Source organism: Macrobrachium rosenbergii, chromosome 2 (assembly GCF_040412425.1).
Source record: "Macrobrachium rosenbergii isolate ZJJX-2024 chromosome 2, ASM4041242v1, whole genome shotgun sequence".
NCBI lineage: Eukaryota > Metazoa > Arthropoda > Malacostraca > Decapoda > Palaemonidae > Macrobrachium > Macrobrachium rosenbergii.
This window is the reverse complement of record NC_089742.1, coordinates 87,262,461-87,280,455: the sequence shown is the minus strand read 5'-3', so window position 1 is coordinate 87,280,455 and position 17,995 is coordinate 87,262,461. Positions and strand designations below refer to the sequence as shown.

Here is a 17,995-nt window from a genome sequence, read left to right as displayed (position 1 = left end):
TTTTTTTCTCAGACGTATCTACTAAGGGATGGGGCACACGCCTGGAAGAATCGTTTGTTTCAGGTGTGTGTATGGACCAGAACGACAGACACCTACACATCAATGTCCTGGAACCAAGGCAGCTATTTTAGCCCTGCAAGAGTTTTAGGACTGAATGATGGGGCACTCCGTGGTGTTGATAAGCGACAACACTACGGTATTGGCATACATCAACAAGTTGTGGGGGACTGGTGTCCTTCCAGCTGCATAGGTTGGTAGAACAGGTGCATGGATGACCAGTAGCACACTCAGAACTGTCAGCCAGGTACATTTCAGTATCTTGGAATGTGGTGGCAGACAAGCTCAGTCGCCAGAGTCAGGTGGTGGGGATAGTTCCCCTAAACCAAGACATTGAGAGAGACTCTTTGAGTTATGGGGAGTCCCAACCATGATGTCTTCGTAACATGGTAAAATAGAAAATTACAAGTGTTCTGCTCAATTGTGTTGGGCCCATGGGAGCAGAGTCCACCGCTCTTTGCATATAAGCCCCGCCCACTGCACGCCAGTGATTGGCTAGCTCTCGAGGGGTGAATGACGTCACACTAGGTAACAATCCAAATGATTAGCAGTATGGATTTGACTCTGTTCGGTCATGTTGAGTGTCGTGCATGAATGATGACACCACAGATTTGAGTTCCTGGAGTTTTGAAGTGTGCAATTAATATCTCTGATAAAAGATACATTAATTTTTATATATCATTAGGAAGATCTTAGATCATTTAGTCTGCGCATCTTTTTTTTTTTTTTTTTTTATCATGCAGAGCCTAAACACACAAGCATCTTGCTTTTTTATTTTTAAATTGGTGTTGGCCTAAATAAATGATCCCACATAGACCACATTAATTGAAATGAAGCATAGATTTCTGCAGCCATGTCAAATGTTAATATCATTGAGAGATTAGGCCTACACGTCAGTTTCTTATATTTTGTGGCAATGGCAGGTCATAGGACTACACATCAAATTTTTACATTTTGATGCAATGACAGGTCATAGACCTACACATCAATTTCTTATATATTGAGGCAATGACAGGTCATAGGACTACACATTAAATTCTTATATTTTGAGACATGACAGGGCATGGGCCTACATGCCAATTTCTTATTGCAAATAGTTTTCTTCCCTTATCTGTTGGAAATAGCCCTTAAACACCGACTGGACGTATCGTACGTCGACTAAAATTGTCTGTCGGGTGCCGAGTAGACGTACGATACATCGACTACAAAAAGTTTTCTTAAATATTCATGGAAAAATAATTATAGGCCTAGTTTTTGAAAGATTTTATATCACGCACCTTGAGGATGCTGGGAGTTCACGGATCACGCTGTTGTTTTGTTTACAAGCGTTACCCAGCTGCGCATGCGCGAATTTCTTTCTTCTCGCACTACAAAGCATCAGCGGTGCATCGTCGGAGAGCGATTTCTTGACGCATTCGTGTTTTGCAGAACTTTTGCGAGTGTTAGCGTATTTGTGACGGAACAGGATGTTTGCAGAGATGTCCCAACGTCATCAGGACCGTGAGAGGCGCGTATTGCCTGTCGGTAGTGAGCGTGTGAGGCGAGTTTTAGATTGGGATGCTGGAGAGGGACCAAGCACCGAAGGTGACCCAGCTTTTCAACGCCGCGTTGTGTGGCCACGTGTGGCCGAAAGGGACCAAGGACCACATCCTGTGCCTTTTACGACCCCTAGGAAGCATCAGGGTGTCCTGAGGGGCATTCGTAAGCATTTGGGAGGCCTCCAACAAAAGGACATTGATGAGTACTTGTTGGAGCTCGATCGAGAGCAGGTGGAAAGTCCTCATTTTGATGGCAGTTGGTCATCTTGTGACGACGACATCACGCCCGATGTCAGTGATGACGAGTATTTGCCCCCAATGTCCGTATGGGAGCCACAGCAGGAAAGTTTCAGTGTGTATGAGGGGGAATATGAGGAGGAGGAGGAGGCACCGATTGTGGCTGGTGGGGACGAGACAGAAAGTGATGGTGAAAGTGAGGGAGATGGGCCAGTGGGGAGGGTGGGAGTGGGAAGTCGTGCCTGCGCACGGGCCCGTAGAAGGTCGCAACGTCGCGGCAGCTTGGGTGAAGGCCGTTCGTCGGAAAGTGATGAGGGGTGGTTGGAGGACCCCACCCCACCTAACATGCACCCATTCACGGCAGCACCTGGACTGACCGTCCCTGTGCCTCTCACTGCACTGGGGTTCATTCAGCTCTTCCTGACGTGAGAATTGCTGGAATACCTCGTTGCAGAGACGACGGATTAGGCTCGTTACTGCTGTGAGGAACTGCAGACGACGTTGTCGCATTGCTGGCAGGGCTGCAACCTCACGGACATGGCGCATTTTTTGGGCTTCACATTTTCTTTGGAATGATGCCTGCTGCCAGCGTCAGGCAATATTGGAGGCGGAATTTTTTTTTTAAGTATGCCCAATGTGCCCGGCATTATGCCCCGTGATAGTTTCCTGGCGTTGGACAGGTATTTCAACGCCTTCAACTGAAGGGCCATACCCCGGAATAACCCCGACTGCCTCATCTTTGTCCGCCCAGTGTTGGAATACATTCGTGAACGGTGCCAGTTTCTTGTGGTTCCTTCCAAGAACCTTTCTTTGGATGAGGGGATGATGCCATACAAAGGGCATCTAAGTCTAAAAGTGTACTAAAAGTGTACAACCCCAAGAAGCCAAAGAAATATGGTGTGAAGTTATTTTTTATTACGGAATCCAACACTGGATACATCGTGGACTTCTCTGTGTATTCCAGGGTCTTCTCCACGCTGCATGACACTGTCTTCGGTCTTGTGGATCATTTCCGTAACCAGGGATACTACCTGTTTATGGATAATTATTATAACTTGGTATCCCTGGCCCAGGAACTGTGTGAAGCAGGTGTGTACGTCAGTGGTACCCTTCGGTTGGTGCGTGGGGCCCCGAATGTCGTCAAGAGGTTCGCTAGCCAGCTGCAACATCTGGCAAGAGGAGAGACAGAGTGGTGGCGGAAGGGAGATGTCTTCGTCAACTGTTGGAAGGGGGGTCCAACTCGTGCCCATGATTACGACGAGTCATGAGCCCATCCAAGAAGAGATCATTCAGCGGAAGAAGACATGTCGGCAGGGCCGAGTTACGTATGAGGAGTTTCGTGTCCAGCGGCCTACCGTCATTGGGCACTACAATAGGCACATGGGAAGAGTTGATCTCTTTGATCAACTCATCCAGTATTATCCCTTCGCCAGGAGAACCAGGAGGTGGACACAGAAGCTCCTCAAATACCTCCTTCAGTTGGCTCTCCAGAATGCCTACATCCTCTACTGTGGGTACAATTCGGACACCCGGAGGTTGTCCCACATCCAGTTTCTCGAGGTGGCCGGGAATGCCCTCATAAACTTTAATCCTGAGGAGTGGCCTTCTAACACTGCCCCCCTGCCCTGAACTCCAGATCTGCCCCGAGAGGATAGGGCAGATGTCGCTAGGAGGGCCAACCTCGGTCGTCCTGCTCCTGCCGACGCCGCCCCTGCTGCTGCCGCCCTTGATGATGCCGCCGCCCCTGCTGTCCCTGTCCCTGCTGCCGCCCTCCCTCACATTCAAATCTCCCGTCGGGTAGTGGACCCTGTGTGTCGGCTGCAGGCAGGGGATCACACACTGGAGCTCCTAGAAGGGCGTAAGCAGAAACGGTGCCGAGTGTGCCATATGAATGGCAGAAGAAGAGACACCCGGTACGTCTGTCGCACCTGCAAGGTAGCACTTTTGCAGGTTCGGGAAGTGTGACCGCAGGTACCACACTGCGGTCATATATTGGAGTGCACCTACCCAAGGGACACTGGAGGGCGCAGTGGACCACCGAAGGGCAGCCCATTTGCAGTAAGGGCGCGCATTTCCCTCCTCCACCTGTACCTCGTCATGTCGAGAGGAAAAAAATGCAAGACTCTTCAATGGAGGAGGGAGAAAACAAGAATAGAACGAAGAGTCAGGATTACGAGTGAGTATTCTGCATTGATTTTATATTTAGTTTTATATTTATTACAAGTTTTTATATATCTGTATTGGTGTTTTGTATATTCGTTTTATGCAAAAAAAAAGTTTTTCACCTGCAGTCCTTTTAGTTATGTATTCATACCCAAATAAAAAATATATATATATGTGTGTATGTGTATGTATGAATATGTTTGTGTGTGTATATATATATATATATATATATATATATATATATATATATATATATATATATATATATATATATATATATATATATATATATATATATATATATATATATATATATATATATATATATATATATATATATATATATATATATATATATATATATATATATATATATATATATATATATATATATATATATATATATTGGGTATTTTTGGTAAGCAAAAATCTAACATTCTAGTGATATTCAATCATTTACCTTCATTTTGTAACAAACGGAAATCTCTAGCACAATATTTCGATTTATGGTGAATTTTTGAAAAACTTTTTCCTTCCCTCGCATATATGAAAATCTCAGAATTTCTTGAGTCACCTTGTCGTAATTTTCGCACCGTTTTATATTAAGCCTTACATAAAGTGTTATACATGAAAATGTGCGCAATTTCATGTAGAATACAACAAAAAATAACTCATGGTTGTATCTTTTATCAGTTTTGAAATGTTTTCATATAAATCACGATAAGTGCCAAAATTTAAACCTACGGTCAAATTTGATTCGACCGATATGGTCGAAAAATGCAATTGTAAGCTAAAACATTTACATTCTAGTAACATACAATCATTTACCTTCATTTTGCAACAAACAGGAAGTCTCTAGCACAATATTTCGATTTATGGTGAATTTTTGAAAAAACTTTTTCCTTCCCTCCGTAACATAACTCTGCTGAAAATCTCAGAATTTCTTTAGTCACCTTGTCGTAATTTTTGCACCGTTTTACATTAGGTCTTACATAAAGTGTTATACATGAAAATGTGCGCAATTTCATGTAGAATACAACAAAATATAACTCATGGTTGTAGCTTTTATCAGTTTTGAAATGTTTTCATATAAATCATGATGTGCCAAAATTTAAACCTACGGTCAACTTTGACTCGACCGAAATGGTCGAAAAATGCATTTGTAAGCTAAAACTCTTACATTCCTGTGATATTCAATCATTTACCTTCATTTTGCAACAAACGGGAAGTCTCTAGCACAATATTTCGATTTATGGTGAATTTAAAAAAAAAAACTTTGTCCTTCCCTCCACGCACGGTAACTGCTGAAAATCTCAGAATTTCTTTAGTCACTTTGTCGTAATTTTCGCACCGTTTTATATTAGGCCTTACATAAAGTGTTATACATGAAAATGTGCGCAATTTCATGTAGAATACAACAAAAAATAACTCATGGAGGTAGCTTTTATCAGTTTTGAAATGTTTTCATATAAATCACGATAAGTGCCAAAATTTAAACCTACGGTCAAATTTGACTCGATCGAAATGTTTGAAAAATGCAATTGTAAGCTAAAACTCTTACATTCTAGGAACATTCAATCATTTACCTTCATTTTGCAACAAACGGGAAGTTTCTAGCACAATATTTCGATTTATGGTGAATTTTTGAAAAACACTTTTTCCTTCCCTCCGCGTGCGGTAACTGCTGAAAATCTCAGAATTTCTTTAGTCACCTTGTCGGATTTTCGCTCCATTTTATATTAGGCCTTACATAAAGTGTCATACATGAAAATGTGCTCAATTTCATGTAGAATACAACAAAAAATAACTCATGGTTGTAGCTTTTATGTTTTCAAATGTTTTCATATAAATCACGATAAGTGCCAAAATTTAAACCTACGGTCAACATTGACTCGACCGAAATGGTCGAAAAAATGCAATTATAAGCTAAAACTTTACATTCTAGTAATATTCAATCATTTACCTTCATTTTGCAACAAACAGGAAGTCTCTAGCACAATATTTCGATTTATGGTGAATTTTTGAAAAAACTTTTTCCTTCCCTCTGCACGGTAACTCTGCTGAAAATCTCAGAATTTCTTTAGTCACCTTGTCATAATTTTTGCACCGTTTTATATTAGGCCTTACATAAAGTGCTATACATGAAAATGTGTGCAATTTCATGTAGAATAAAACAAAAAATAACTCATGGTTGTAGCTTTTATTAGTTTTGAAATGTTTTCATATAAATCACTATGTGCCAAAATTTAAACCTACTGTCAACTTTGACTCGACCGAAATGGTCGAAAAAATACAATTGTAGCTAAAACTCTTACATTCTAGTAACATTCAATCATTTACCTTCATTTTTGCCACAAACGGGAAGTCTCTAGCACAATATTTCGATTTATGGTGAATTTTTGAAAAAACTTTTTTCTTCCCTCTGCGCGCAGTAACTGCTGAAGAATCTCAGAATTTCTTTAGTCACCTTGTCGTAATTTTTGCACCGTTTTATATTAGGCCTTACATAAAGTGTTATACATGAAAATATGCGCAATATCATGTAGAATACAACAAAAAATAACTCATGGTTGTAGCTTTTATTAGTTTTGAAATGTTTTCATATAAATCACGATAAGTGCCAAAATTTCAATCTACGGTCAACTTTGACTCGACCGAAATGGTCGAAAAATGCAATTGTAAGCTAAAACTCTTACATTCTAGTGATATTCAATCATTTACCTTCATTTTGCCACAAACGGGAAGTCTCTAGCACAATATTTCGATTTATGGTGAATTTTTGAAAAAAACTTTTCTTCCCTCCGCACGCTGTAACTGCTGAAAATCTCAGAATTTCTTTTGTCACGTTGTCGTAATTTTCGCACCATTTTATATTAGGCCTTACATAAAGTGTTATACGTGAAAATGTGCGCAATTTCATGTAGAATACAACAAAAAATAGCTCATGGTTGTAGCTTTATCAGTTTTGAAATGTTTTCATATAAATCACGATAAGTGCAAAATTTAAACCTTTGACTCGACCTGGTCGAAAAATGCAATTGTAAGATAAAACTCTTACATTCTAGTAACATTCAATCATTTACCTTCATTTTGCAACAAAACGGGATGTCTCTAGCACAATATTTCGATTTATGGTGAATTTTTGAAAAAACTTTTTTCTTCCCTCCACGCTCGGTAACTGCTGAAAATCTCTGAATTTCTTTAGTCACCTTGTCGTAATTTTCGCACCGTTCTATATTAGGCCTTACATAAAGTGTTATACATGAAAATGTGCGCAATTTCATGTAGAATAAAACAAAAAATAACTCATGGTTGTAGCTTTTATTAGTTTTGAAATGTTTTCATATAAATCACAATCAGTGCCAAAATTTCAATCTACGGTCAATTTTGACTCGACCGAAATGGTCGAAAAATGCAATTGTAAGCTAAAACTCTTACATTCTAGTAACATTCAATCATTTACATTCATTTTGCCACAAACGGGAAGTCTCTAGCACAATATTTCGATTTATGGTGAATTTTTGAAAGAAAAACTTTTTTCTTCCCTCCGCACGCGGTAACTGCTGAAAATCTCAGAATTTCTTTAGTTACCTTGTCGTAATTTTCGCACTGTTTTACATTAGGCCTTACATAATGTGTTATACATGAAAATGTGTGCAATTTCATGTAGAATACAACAAAAAATAACTCATGGTTGTAGCTTTTATCAGTTTTGAAATGTTTTCATATTAATCACGAAAGTGCCAAAATTTAAACCTACGATCAAAGTTGACTCGACCAAAATGGTCGAAAAATGCAATTGTAAGACAAAACTCTTACATTCTAGTAACATTCAATCATTTACCTTCATTTTGCAACAAACGGGAAGTCTCTAGCACAATATTTTGATTTATGGTGAATTTTTGAAAAAAAAAACTTTTTTTTCCCTCTGCGCGCGGTAACTCTGCTGAAAATCTCAGAATTTCTTTAGTCACCTTGTCGTAACTTTCGCACCGTTTTATATTAGGCCTTACATAAAGTGTTACACATGAAAATGTGTGCAATTTCATGTAGAATACAACGAAAAATAACTCATGGTTGTAGCTTTTCTCAGTTTTCAAATGTTTTCATATAAATCACTACAAGTGCCAAAATTTAAACCTACGGTCAACTTTCACTCGACCGAAATGGTCGAAAAATGCAATTGTAAGCTAAAACTATTACATTCTAGTAACATTCAATCATTTACCTTCATTTTGCCACAAACGGGAAGTCTCTAGCACAATATTTCGATTTATGGTGAATTTTTGAAAAAAACTTTTTCCTTCCTTTTGCGCTCAGTAACTCTGCTGAAAATCTCAGAATTTCTTTAGTCACCTTGTCGTAATTTTCGCACCGTTTTATATTAGGCCTTACATAAAGTGTTATACATGAAAATGTGCGCAATTTCATGTAGAATACAACAAAAAATAACTCATGGTTGTAGCTTTTATCAGTTTTGAAATATTTTCATATAAATCACGATAAATAGAAAAAATTCGACCTTCGGTCAACTCTAACATGACAGAAATGGTCGAAAAATGCAATTGTAAGCTAAAACACGTACAGTCTAGTAATATTCAATCAATTACCTTCATTTTGCAACAAACGGGAAGTCTAGCACAATATTTCGATTTATGGTTAATTTTTGAAAAAAACTTTGTTTACGTCCGCGCGTTACGAATTCATGCATTATTTTGTGATAATATTTTCTCTATGTTGCTTTGATCGTTTTACAATTTTTTATATACCAAAATCATCGCAATTTAGTTTACAATACAATGAAAAAAATATAAGTCATTAGCTTTAACCGTTTTGCTCACAGCACGATTTGTATACAATTATGTATGAAATTTCTTTTTCGCGGTCATATATTCCAATATTTATATATGATAATGATATTTTTTTTTATTTCTGATGGTTTCATACTAAACTTCAGGCAATGACAAAAAAAGGAGCCAAAAATGAACTCTTAATCTTAAAAACTAAGTGTGCTGTGATTTTTTTGAAAAAAAAAAAACTTTTTTTCTGCTTCGACGCTCACTCCCAAACGCTGCCGGCATACGACAGACACTTTTGTAAATAGAGGCTTGGCGTTTAAGGGATAGAATAACTTTTAATTATTATAGTAGTTTTAACTCCACAATATATAATGTATAATATAAAATGGAATGTACATGTATAAGGAAGTGCACATGCATATACATGCGTGGATGGCTATAGTAACTGTAACGCCACTTATAATACCACAGAGAATAAAAGTAAAACTTGTGGGTACGTAGCCGATGGCACAGACAGATCATTCATAGGACTGTCTCAGCCTTACACACAACTATCAAACTGCTCTCAATGAAATATATTGAAAATATACTTACAAAAGGGATAAATTATATTATTGTGATAGTGAATATAAGGCTGCTGTAGCTTTTCTACGAAAATGAAGGCTATGGTAGGTAGGCATAAGATGCTTAACGAAATAAGAAAAAATAATTGATAGCTGAAAAAGTTATGTATGAGATGATCCAGACCGGTCTGCGAGTAGCCCATGATTCATTTGCTTTTGGAGTCATTCTTGTAGATTACCCTGTTGGACAAAAGGATACAGAAGAGTCAGTAAATCAATCTCTCTCTCTCTCTCTCTCTCTCTCTCTCTCTCTCTCTCTCTCTCTCTCTCTCTCTCTCTCTGTTAGGAGAATATTCTAGCGTAGACTATATTCATAAAGATATCGATTACTTTTAATTAAAACAAATAACTAAATTTCAATTGACAAGAGTAGGCAGATAATTCTTTACACCAGTATTTTATGAATAGGTCTATGTTTATTCTGCAGTTGTAGGTCACCATATGAAAAGTTTTCGAAGACACAAAACTACAAGCAGCATAAAAAAAATAAGAATAACCACAATAAAACGACTGAGTATAAGATAGGCCCATATTCCAAACACCACAAGCTGCATAAACCGACAAAAAGACATAGGACATTATAGGTCCACGTCCATTTTTATGATCCCATTATTTCGAAAGAAAATAACGTCCTTCAGAAAATTCTCAGTAGATTATATCCAATACTACTTGTACAGCCTATTATACTGTAAAACTTTAAGTTAAACATAGTCATATACAGGTTTTGTAGAGTGCAGTCACTGCTTGTCACCCCTCCGAATGTGTAAACGAGTGCAATGAAATTGATTTTATGACTGTTAAAATGTAGTCAGATTTCCTGAAATCAATATGAAATATCAGTCTGCAAAGGTCTGAGAAAGTCTTTGCGTTTAAGTTTAGAATGGTGAACATGCTTGACAATATCAGACGGTAATTACCTTTGTCCAGTGATTCAAGTGCACCGATTCGAACGCAGACATTCCCTGTGTCACCTCTGTATTGAGGTGAACCTCCTTTACGAAACACAACACTGTAGCATCGCGTAACACTCCTGACTTCGTTCATATTTTCCTCTTTTTTTTTTAACCACCTTTATTGAGATGCATATTACAATTTTATTTCAGGGGATAATATAACGTTTCCTTTTGATAATCTGCAGAATATAATTTAGATCGGTACAACAACTATTGCAATATTAATGAACATGAAAAGAACCACAGATTAACCAACTTTTCGAAACTATTGCCAGCCAATTAGCTCTAAGGGGTGGTCATGACATAAGCCATGGGCAGGGCTTAACTGCAAAGAACGCTGGACTTTGCTATAGTGGCCACATGCTGAGTGGTTCCCGGACTTGCTGGGTATGTTATCCAAGGCCTGGAGAGAGATTTCCCCTTAGCACAACCTTCTTTACCAGCTGCACATTAAGAGGTATCACCAGGCAGTGAAAGTGCTTGCACTTCACACTTGGAGACTATCCAGTCTCTCCTCGAGCGAGAGGGTTGTTTCTTGATGCATAGCAAAGGAGGTGTCTGGATACCTGCAGAAACCCCACAGCGGCTGTGTACCAGGGGAAATGTTTGGTGTAGTTGACTGGGTATCTCTCCAGTCAGAGTTTCTCTTCAGCAGGTAGCGGACTTTCTTGCCATTCTTCAATGAGAGAAGCTTCCCTCTGTTTTGGCCATTGGTCAAGTCTTTCGGTTGAAGGGAGTAGACCTCTCATCCTTGCAAGAGATTTTTATGCTTCTGAGAAGTTCAAACAAGTCTTGCCCACCCAGGGAACTCAGGCCCTCCGAGTGGGATGGGACTCTTGTCGTTAGGAGCCTAATTCTTACACCATATGAGCTACCAGCCAATGAGAGAGAGTCGTCAGTCAGAGTTCTGACTCTAAGACTGTTTTCCTTGCTTGCCCTGGCTTTGGCGAAGAGAGTAGGCAAACTTCATGGCCTTCGATGCCAAGAACTCGAGGGGATGGGGATCTGTTATGCTCGAGTTGGCCCCAGAATTTGTAACTAAAACTCAGAATCCAACGGTTCTTGATGTCAGATTTGAGTCCTTTTCAATCCCATCCTAAATGGACTTTGTAGGTAATGATTGGGACAAGATGCTACCTTGTCCAGTTAGGGTGCTGTGGTACTACCTCTAGAGAACTTGGTATTTCAGACCTGAGAGTCGATGAATATGTTAGTACCAGCTCGGTTAAGAAAGAGGTGTCCAAGAATGCACTATCTTTCATCCTTTGTGAGACATCAAATGAGCTTACTCTTTGTCTGATAAGGTAGACAGGAGTTCAGTCTGGGTGAGAGATCACGAAGTTAGGGGCATTGCCATGTCCTTTGCATTCTGGAAGAAGCTGTCACTTCAGCAGGTAATACGAGCCTGGATGTGGTTGCTCCAGACAACATTTACCTCGTTTTACCTTTGGGATGTTGCCCACGTTCTTGGACATGTTTTTCCTTAAGGTCCTTTGGTGGCTGCCCAACAAATTGAGTAGGTCATCTAGCTCACCTAAGGGGATAGGCAGCATCTCGTCTAAGGTGTTCAGGAAGGAAGAGAGAATATGTGTGAGTGGCTGGTCTCCTCCCTTTTCTCTTTTACAGAGAGGCAGGTAGAGAGCCACCATGTGCTGGACAGATGAGTTTTGCAGGTGACTATATGATGGGGCCATCCTGTCCTTCATCTTTTTGTAGATTGACTGGATGCATGTTCCCCTCTCTCTAGACAAGGTGAGAGAGGGATAGACAATGAACTAACCCATTGGTTTTATTAGCAAGTTTTATTGTCTCCAACCCTTTGGTTTCCTCCAACCTTCCTTTAAAAGTAATGACACAAACTCTTTATTTTAAACCCAGAAGTCTAGCAATTGCAACATCCCATATGTCCATCAAGCTAGAGATGTGGGATTCCTTCCTCAGCTCTTCCAGACCAGGAAGGTATTCCTGGGTGAGTAGAAACAAACAAGTCAGTTCAGAGATTTGCTCAGATTCCCCCCACCATGGTTAAGTTTCCTAAGTAAAGAATGAAGGTTTGTATTTGTATAGGAACAGATAGCACATTTTAAAGTACAGTGGTACCTCGGTTTCCGGCTAATCCGTTCTAGAAGGAATGTCGAGATTTGTCGAATTCAATTAATTTCTACCATAAGAAATAACTGAAAATGGATTAATCCATTCCTGACCACCAGTCACTACTCCAACCTTGTTTTTATACAAAACACTACACATTACAATTAAATAAGTTCAGAGTTAAATAACTTTACCTTATTAGAAGTCTTCTTACAGTTTTAAATGCATACTGTATCAAAAAATTGGCCTACCAGTGGTAGACTGAGCGCTGCAGGCTAGGCTAGGCAGCCCATATGCACTCCAGAATGTACTGTAACGGGTACGCACAAAAACTGTTGTTAATGATAAATACAATGAAAAACAAGCCTGGTCATTACATTAAATTAATAAAACAGTATTAAAAATAAGCCGTACTGTAGAGTCTGTTATAAAAATTAAGAAAAACGCGTCTCAAGTTACGTCGAAAGGCATCGGCAGCTTGTGCAATGTAAACAAACCAGAGCGCCCATCCTGGTGGCGTGTCGCGTACTACTGTAATTACATAAACATTGTAATGCGTTCAGGATTGTATTAATTTATGGTAAATTCCATTCAGAGTCTACTGTAAGTGCTTTTAAATACAAGAACGCCTGCCAACTAGCGCGGCGTTATCAAACACTTTTGTTTACAAACATCATATGTTTAAATCAACTCGCGTCGGTCATTCCGGTTTGTTGTTCGGGAACCGCCAAAGTTTACTCGGCATTTCCGGAATCCGATTTTGTCGAGTTCGATGCGTCGGAGACTGTAATTTGCATTTTTCCTAACATACAAACCTGAAGTTCTTTACATTTGTCTCTCACCTTAGCCACTCCTCACTCTGGTACCTGGGCTGGAAGGCGAAGTGGAATGCAGACTGATGAGTTCGCGGGGCTTCCCCCCTACCATTGGTAGTTAACGACCTTGTCTGAAAGGTAAACAGCCGTTCCAGCTTGTGTTTGCAAGCTAAATCCCTATGTAAAGAACTTCAGGTTGGTATGTTAGAAAAAATACTAATTACTTTAAAAATTTGTTATTCTCTAACCACCTATTGTGATACAGTACTGTATAATTTTGTATATATAAATTACTTGTTCATGCCAACAGACTGTTACTACTTTTAATGCTTACATATTACTTCATCTAAGTCTGTTTGTATTTTTGGGACATTTTATTAACCCCTGACACTTCTGCTTGAATCATTGCTAAACACTTGCCATACCAGTTATAGCAATAGTATGATACATAGTACCTCAGAGTACTTTATTCCTTGATAAGATTCTAAGTTTAATTATGACTAATTGGGTATTTTTCTTTCACTCTTCTAAATAATATTTTTTCTTTTCAGAAAATGGGTGAAAAGTGTTTTTCTAAGTGTATATCAAAACCAGGATCATCATTAGATAGTTCTGAGCAAGTAAGTATATGGTAATACAGTACAGTACTTCATTTTATTTGAGACTTGAGACTTGCCTCGGGATGTACTTTTTTTTAAATCACTTGATTACCTTTTGTGTGCTCCTCTTCATGAAATATATTATTTTGGGATGAATCTTACCTACTGTTAAATATAGCTTATATCTCCGCCCCACGAGGAGTTATAAGCTACTTATATTATGAAAATTTATTTTTTATTAACTTACAAGTAATTACATTGCTTGAAGTTTCACTCGCTGGCAGCTTAAACATTTTGAAATTCGCAGTAGCACTAGTGCCAGTGTAGGTGGCTAGACGCTACCCACTTTTGGGGTAAGAGAGAGGAACGGCTTCAGCAGAGAGCTCAGTTGTTTTCTGCCGGTTCCCAGCTGTAGTTCAGTTGTGAACAGTCAGCTTAAATTTTGGCTTTCGACGCTTTTCCGTTTGAGATTCTTCTTTTGGTGAAGTACTGGTAGCCTACGGCTCTTGTATTTATGTTAGGTTCTCTTAGCGAGACTGTTAATTTTCAATTTAGGATATTTTTTCTTCAATTTGACTTGGTTTATAACTACTATTGTTGGCTTGTTAGATTTAGTATGTCTGACTCTAGTGCTACTAACCTATGCTATTGCAGCAAAGGCTTCAGTACAAGACATACTAAAGAGAAATAATACTCTCACTCTTTGTGTGTAGAATGTAGGGGACTTGAGTGTTTAGTTGATCGAACATGTGTTGAAGGTTCAGAGTGGGATGCTAAAAAATGGAAGGTTTTGGGGTCTCATTTAGCAAAATTAGACAGACAGAAAACATAAGGAGGCCGCTAGAGCTGAGAAACAGACAGTAGATAGCAAGACCATAGATAGTTCTGCTGATCATAATATTCCTGCTTTACCTATGCCAGCGCCCAGTGTGTCACCTGTTCCCAGTCCTCAGACTATTCAACCTGCTCCTTTACCCAGCTCCTTCGCTTCCGAACCTGACCCATGTGCCAGCCTCGAGTTGAAACTGGTACATAATTTTGATGTTAAAATGGGTTTAATTGTGGGTACAGTGACCCAGTTGGGTGCTTCATTGCGTGTCCTTATGGGTAAAGTGGAAAAAGTGTTAGCATTAGGGAAGTGTCAGTGGGAGTGGCAGCTGCTGGTCCCGCTGATGCTCTTAGGCAAAGGTCACTGGCATACTTCCCTACACATGGGAACAGTCATACCAGAGGCCCAAGAGAGGTCAGTGGGGTCTGCCATGGGCATTCGTCCCCTCAGTTGGACCTGTTGCAACTTCCCAGGTCGCGACAAAGGATGGCCATTGGAAAGGCATTCAGATGGAAGTGAGTAGGCTGTCCTCAACTTCTGAGGCTTCCAGCCCTGAGAAGAAGCACCAGTGGCACTTTAGTGATGAATTGCGGCCACTGAAAAGGCCCGCAGTAGATACTGTCTGCTCCCCTCCAGTGCTGTACAAGAGATTTAGGGAGCCCCTGCAGCAGCCTTCATGTATTTTCTGAGATTCCCCAGACACTTTTCTCCAGAGTACCCTGTGCGGGAACCCAAGCGTTTGTCTGTTCCAAGACACTCCTCGTCTTCTCACAAGTGCCCAGTAGCGCCTGAGCGCCCAAGAGCAACCGACCTCCCAGCAACGCTTGGACGCTTGGTAGTGCCCGAGCACCCAGCAGCGCCCATTAGCCTGTCATCACACAAGCGCCCTTCATTCCCAAGCACCCTTCAGTGTCCAAGTGCCCACCAGCGGTCAAGACTTCAGCTCACGGACAGACTTTGCCTTCCTTGGAATGCTCGGCGCATTCCTCGATGTTTCTGGTGCCAGATGCCAAACCCCTGATGACAGGTATCCCTTTGACGCCTGCTGTGGATACGACGGATCCATCGCTAGTACTGATTCAGCATCAGCTGGCTGACATCTCAAGTTTGCTTCTTAAGAGAGAGCCTTCTTCTTCGGCCCAGGCCCTTCACAATTTGCTTCTATCCCGTTTCATTGGAGGAAGAATGTGAAGAAGGTGAATTGGATCAGGGCTCCCCTTCGACAACTTATGCAGCTTTATTGACGTACTTGCTGCAGAACTTTCCAGGATTCTTCTCACCTGCGGACCCAACCTCTGCAGCTTTGATGTTTTTCATCAGTGACAAGCCTGCCGACTTCTCCAGGTTGCCAAAGATGGTGCTTTCATCTTCTGCTAGGAAGGCTCTCAATGATCTGGACAGTTGGTTCTTGGAGGAGAGAGAGCAGGGGAAGTCTTCGTTCAGCTATCCTCATTCTCGTCTTTTATGCCCTTTTATGGGCAGACCACAACCTGACCAAGTTGGTGACGCTGTCCATCCAGGGCAAGCCCAATGTCCTTGCGGACTGGTTGAGCTGTCATAAGCCGTGCTCCCTACAGAGTGGGCTCTTCATCTGGAGGTGTGTGAGGATCTGTGGAAGCTGTGGGGGAGACCTCTTATAAATCTGTTCGCGACGTCCAAGAATCATCGTCTACCAGTCTTTTTGTCACCAGTATCAGACTCTCTAGCATGAGCAATGGACACCATGCTACAAGACTGGTCAAACAAGGATCTCTATGCCTTTCCGCCATTCTGCATGATATGGGAAGTCCTCAACAAGTTTTGCAACCACACAAACGTCATGATGACTCTAGTGGCCCTGTTCTGGCCATGGCAGGAATGGTTCCCGTATCTCCCTCAAGCTGCTGACGGACTTCCCAAGGTTGTTACCACAGAGACCAAGTCTGCACAATGATTTGCAAGTTCACTCCAAGGAGTCTGCATGGCCAGCGATTCCCTTTTTTTCTCCTCAATTAAGATAAGATTCTAGATGGAGACAAATTGGACAGCCTAGTAGTCCCACCTCTCTCTCTCTCTCTTCAAGGAAAGATCGAAGGTTTTGAGATCATACTAGGTCAGGAATTCACAGCCAGACTCCGTTGTCTTTATCCTTAGTCCCGGTCTTCAGTCGGACCTGCAGTAGTGGTCTTAAGCTTAGTCTTAACTGCTTCTCTCTCCCTGTTCTAGTATACGGAGCCTGTTCGGGGATCCAAGAAACTTATGCGACATGTCCCCGTGGGAACAGAGCCTTCACACATATACTAGAGAACCAAAAGCCGTTTGCTTAAGGCTTCAGTTCTTCTCGTCTCTCGCTCACTCCTAGACTGTGGTTTTCCTTTAGACTAGACTACAGTCCTTATGTTCCCCTTGAGCACTCACCACCAAGCGACAAGAAGGTTTTGCTGCAGACAATAAATTGAGTTTTTTCTAACTCAACTGGAATTTCTGGTGGATGAGCTGAGCCATCAGAAGCTCACTCTTACTGTCGAGTGGACCTTGAATCCCCTGATCTGTGCTTCTATGGGACAGGCCGACCTTGTCTGTCTGCCACCTTAAAGGAACCTTCTGTCTTGGGCAACAGACACCATACTGCAAGATTGTTCCAACCTGGACCTCCATGCTCTTCCTCCGTTTGACATGGTCAGTGAAATGCTGAACTCTTTTCAGGCTCCTCAGAACATTGCGGTGTGCCTTGTAACCCCACTCTGAACTATAATTTAGGGTACCCATTTGGTACGATTGATTGGTGGACTCTCCAAGAATCCTTCCACTATTCATTTCTTCTCTAATAACTTCTCTTCAAGAGACACCACCAAGGGTGGTATGCGTTTATGCCGACAAGTTTTGGGCTGCCCAGGTAATTGTCAGGAAGGAGGGGATTTTTCCGAGGTACTACTAGAGACATTTGAAAGATGCAGACGTCATCTAGCTCGATCTACCACCTAAGTGAACGATGTTTCGAATCCGGTGTCTCTACTCTAAGTTTATTCTGAGACACTTACGACTCGTGGCAGCATTGCCTTTTTTCATCAGAGAGGATATAGGATCTCTCATATTCCTTCTTTTTAAGAGTATCGAGCTATGTCTGTCTCAGTAATGTGGTTTGCTAGTTTACCCTGGAATTTATTAACTGAGAATAAGTATCATTTCATGATCTGGAACTGCTCTTTCTCCCAAGAGCTTATTGGAAGAGAAGACGATCTTCACAGCTGGGTACAGTGCTCAGGGCTCCCAGGAACAACCACCACCCTGAGCCTTTCCTTCGCGTGACTT

At 40.8% G+C, this 17,995-nt stretch overlaps 1 protein-coding gene across 4 annotated transcripts in view; it reads left to right on the top strand.

Moving 5' to 3' along the window:
* The window catches only part of LOC136849031 (mitochondrial import inner membrane translocase subunit Tim13), a 165,137-nt gene that overhangs the window by 52,748 nt on the left and 94,394 nt on the right, over positions 1-17,995 (top strand). For all 4 annotated transcript variants that reach the window (XM_067121929.1, XM_067121911.1, XM_067121934.1 and 1 more), the window contains exon 2: positions 13,828-13,896. In XM_067121929.1, coding sequence (XP_066978030.1) covers positions 13,828-13,896 — 69 coding nt within the window. The remainder of the gene's footprint in view (positions 1-13,827; positions 13,897-17,995) is intronic.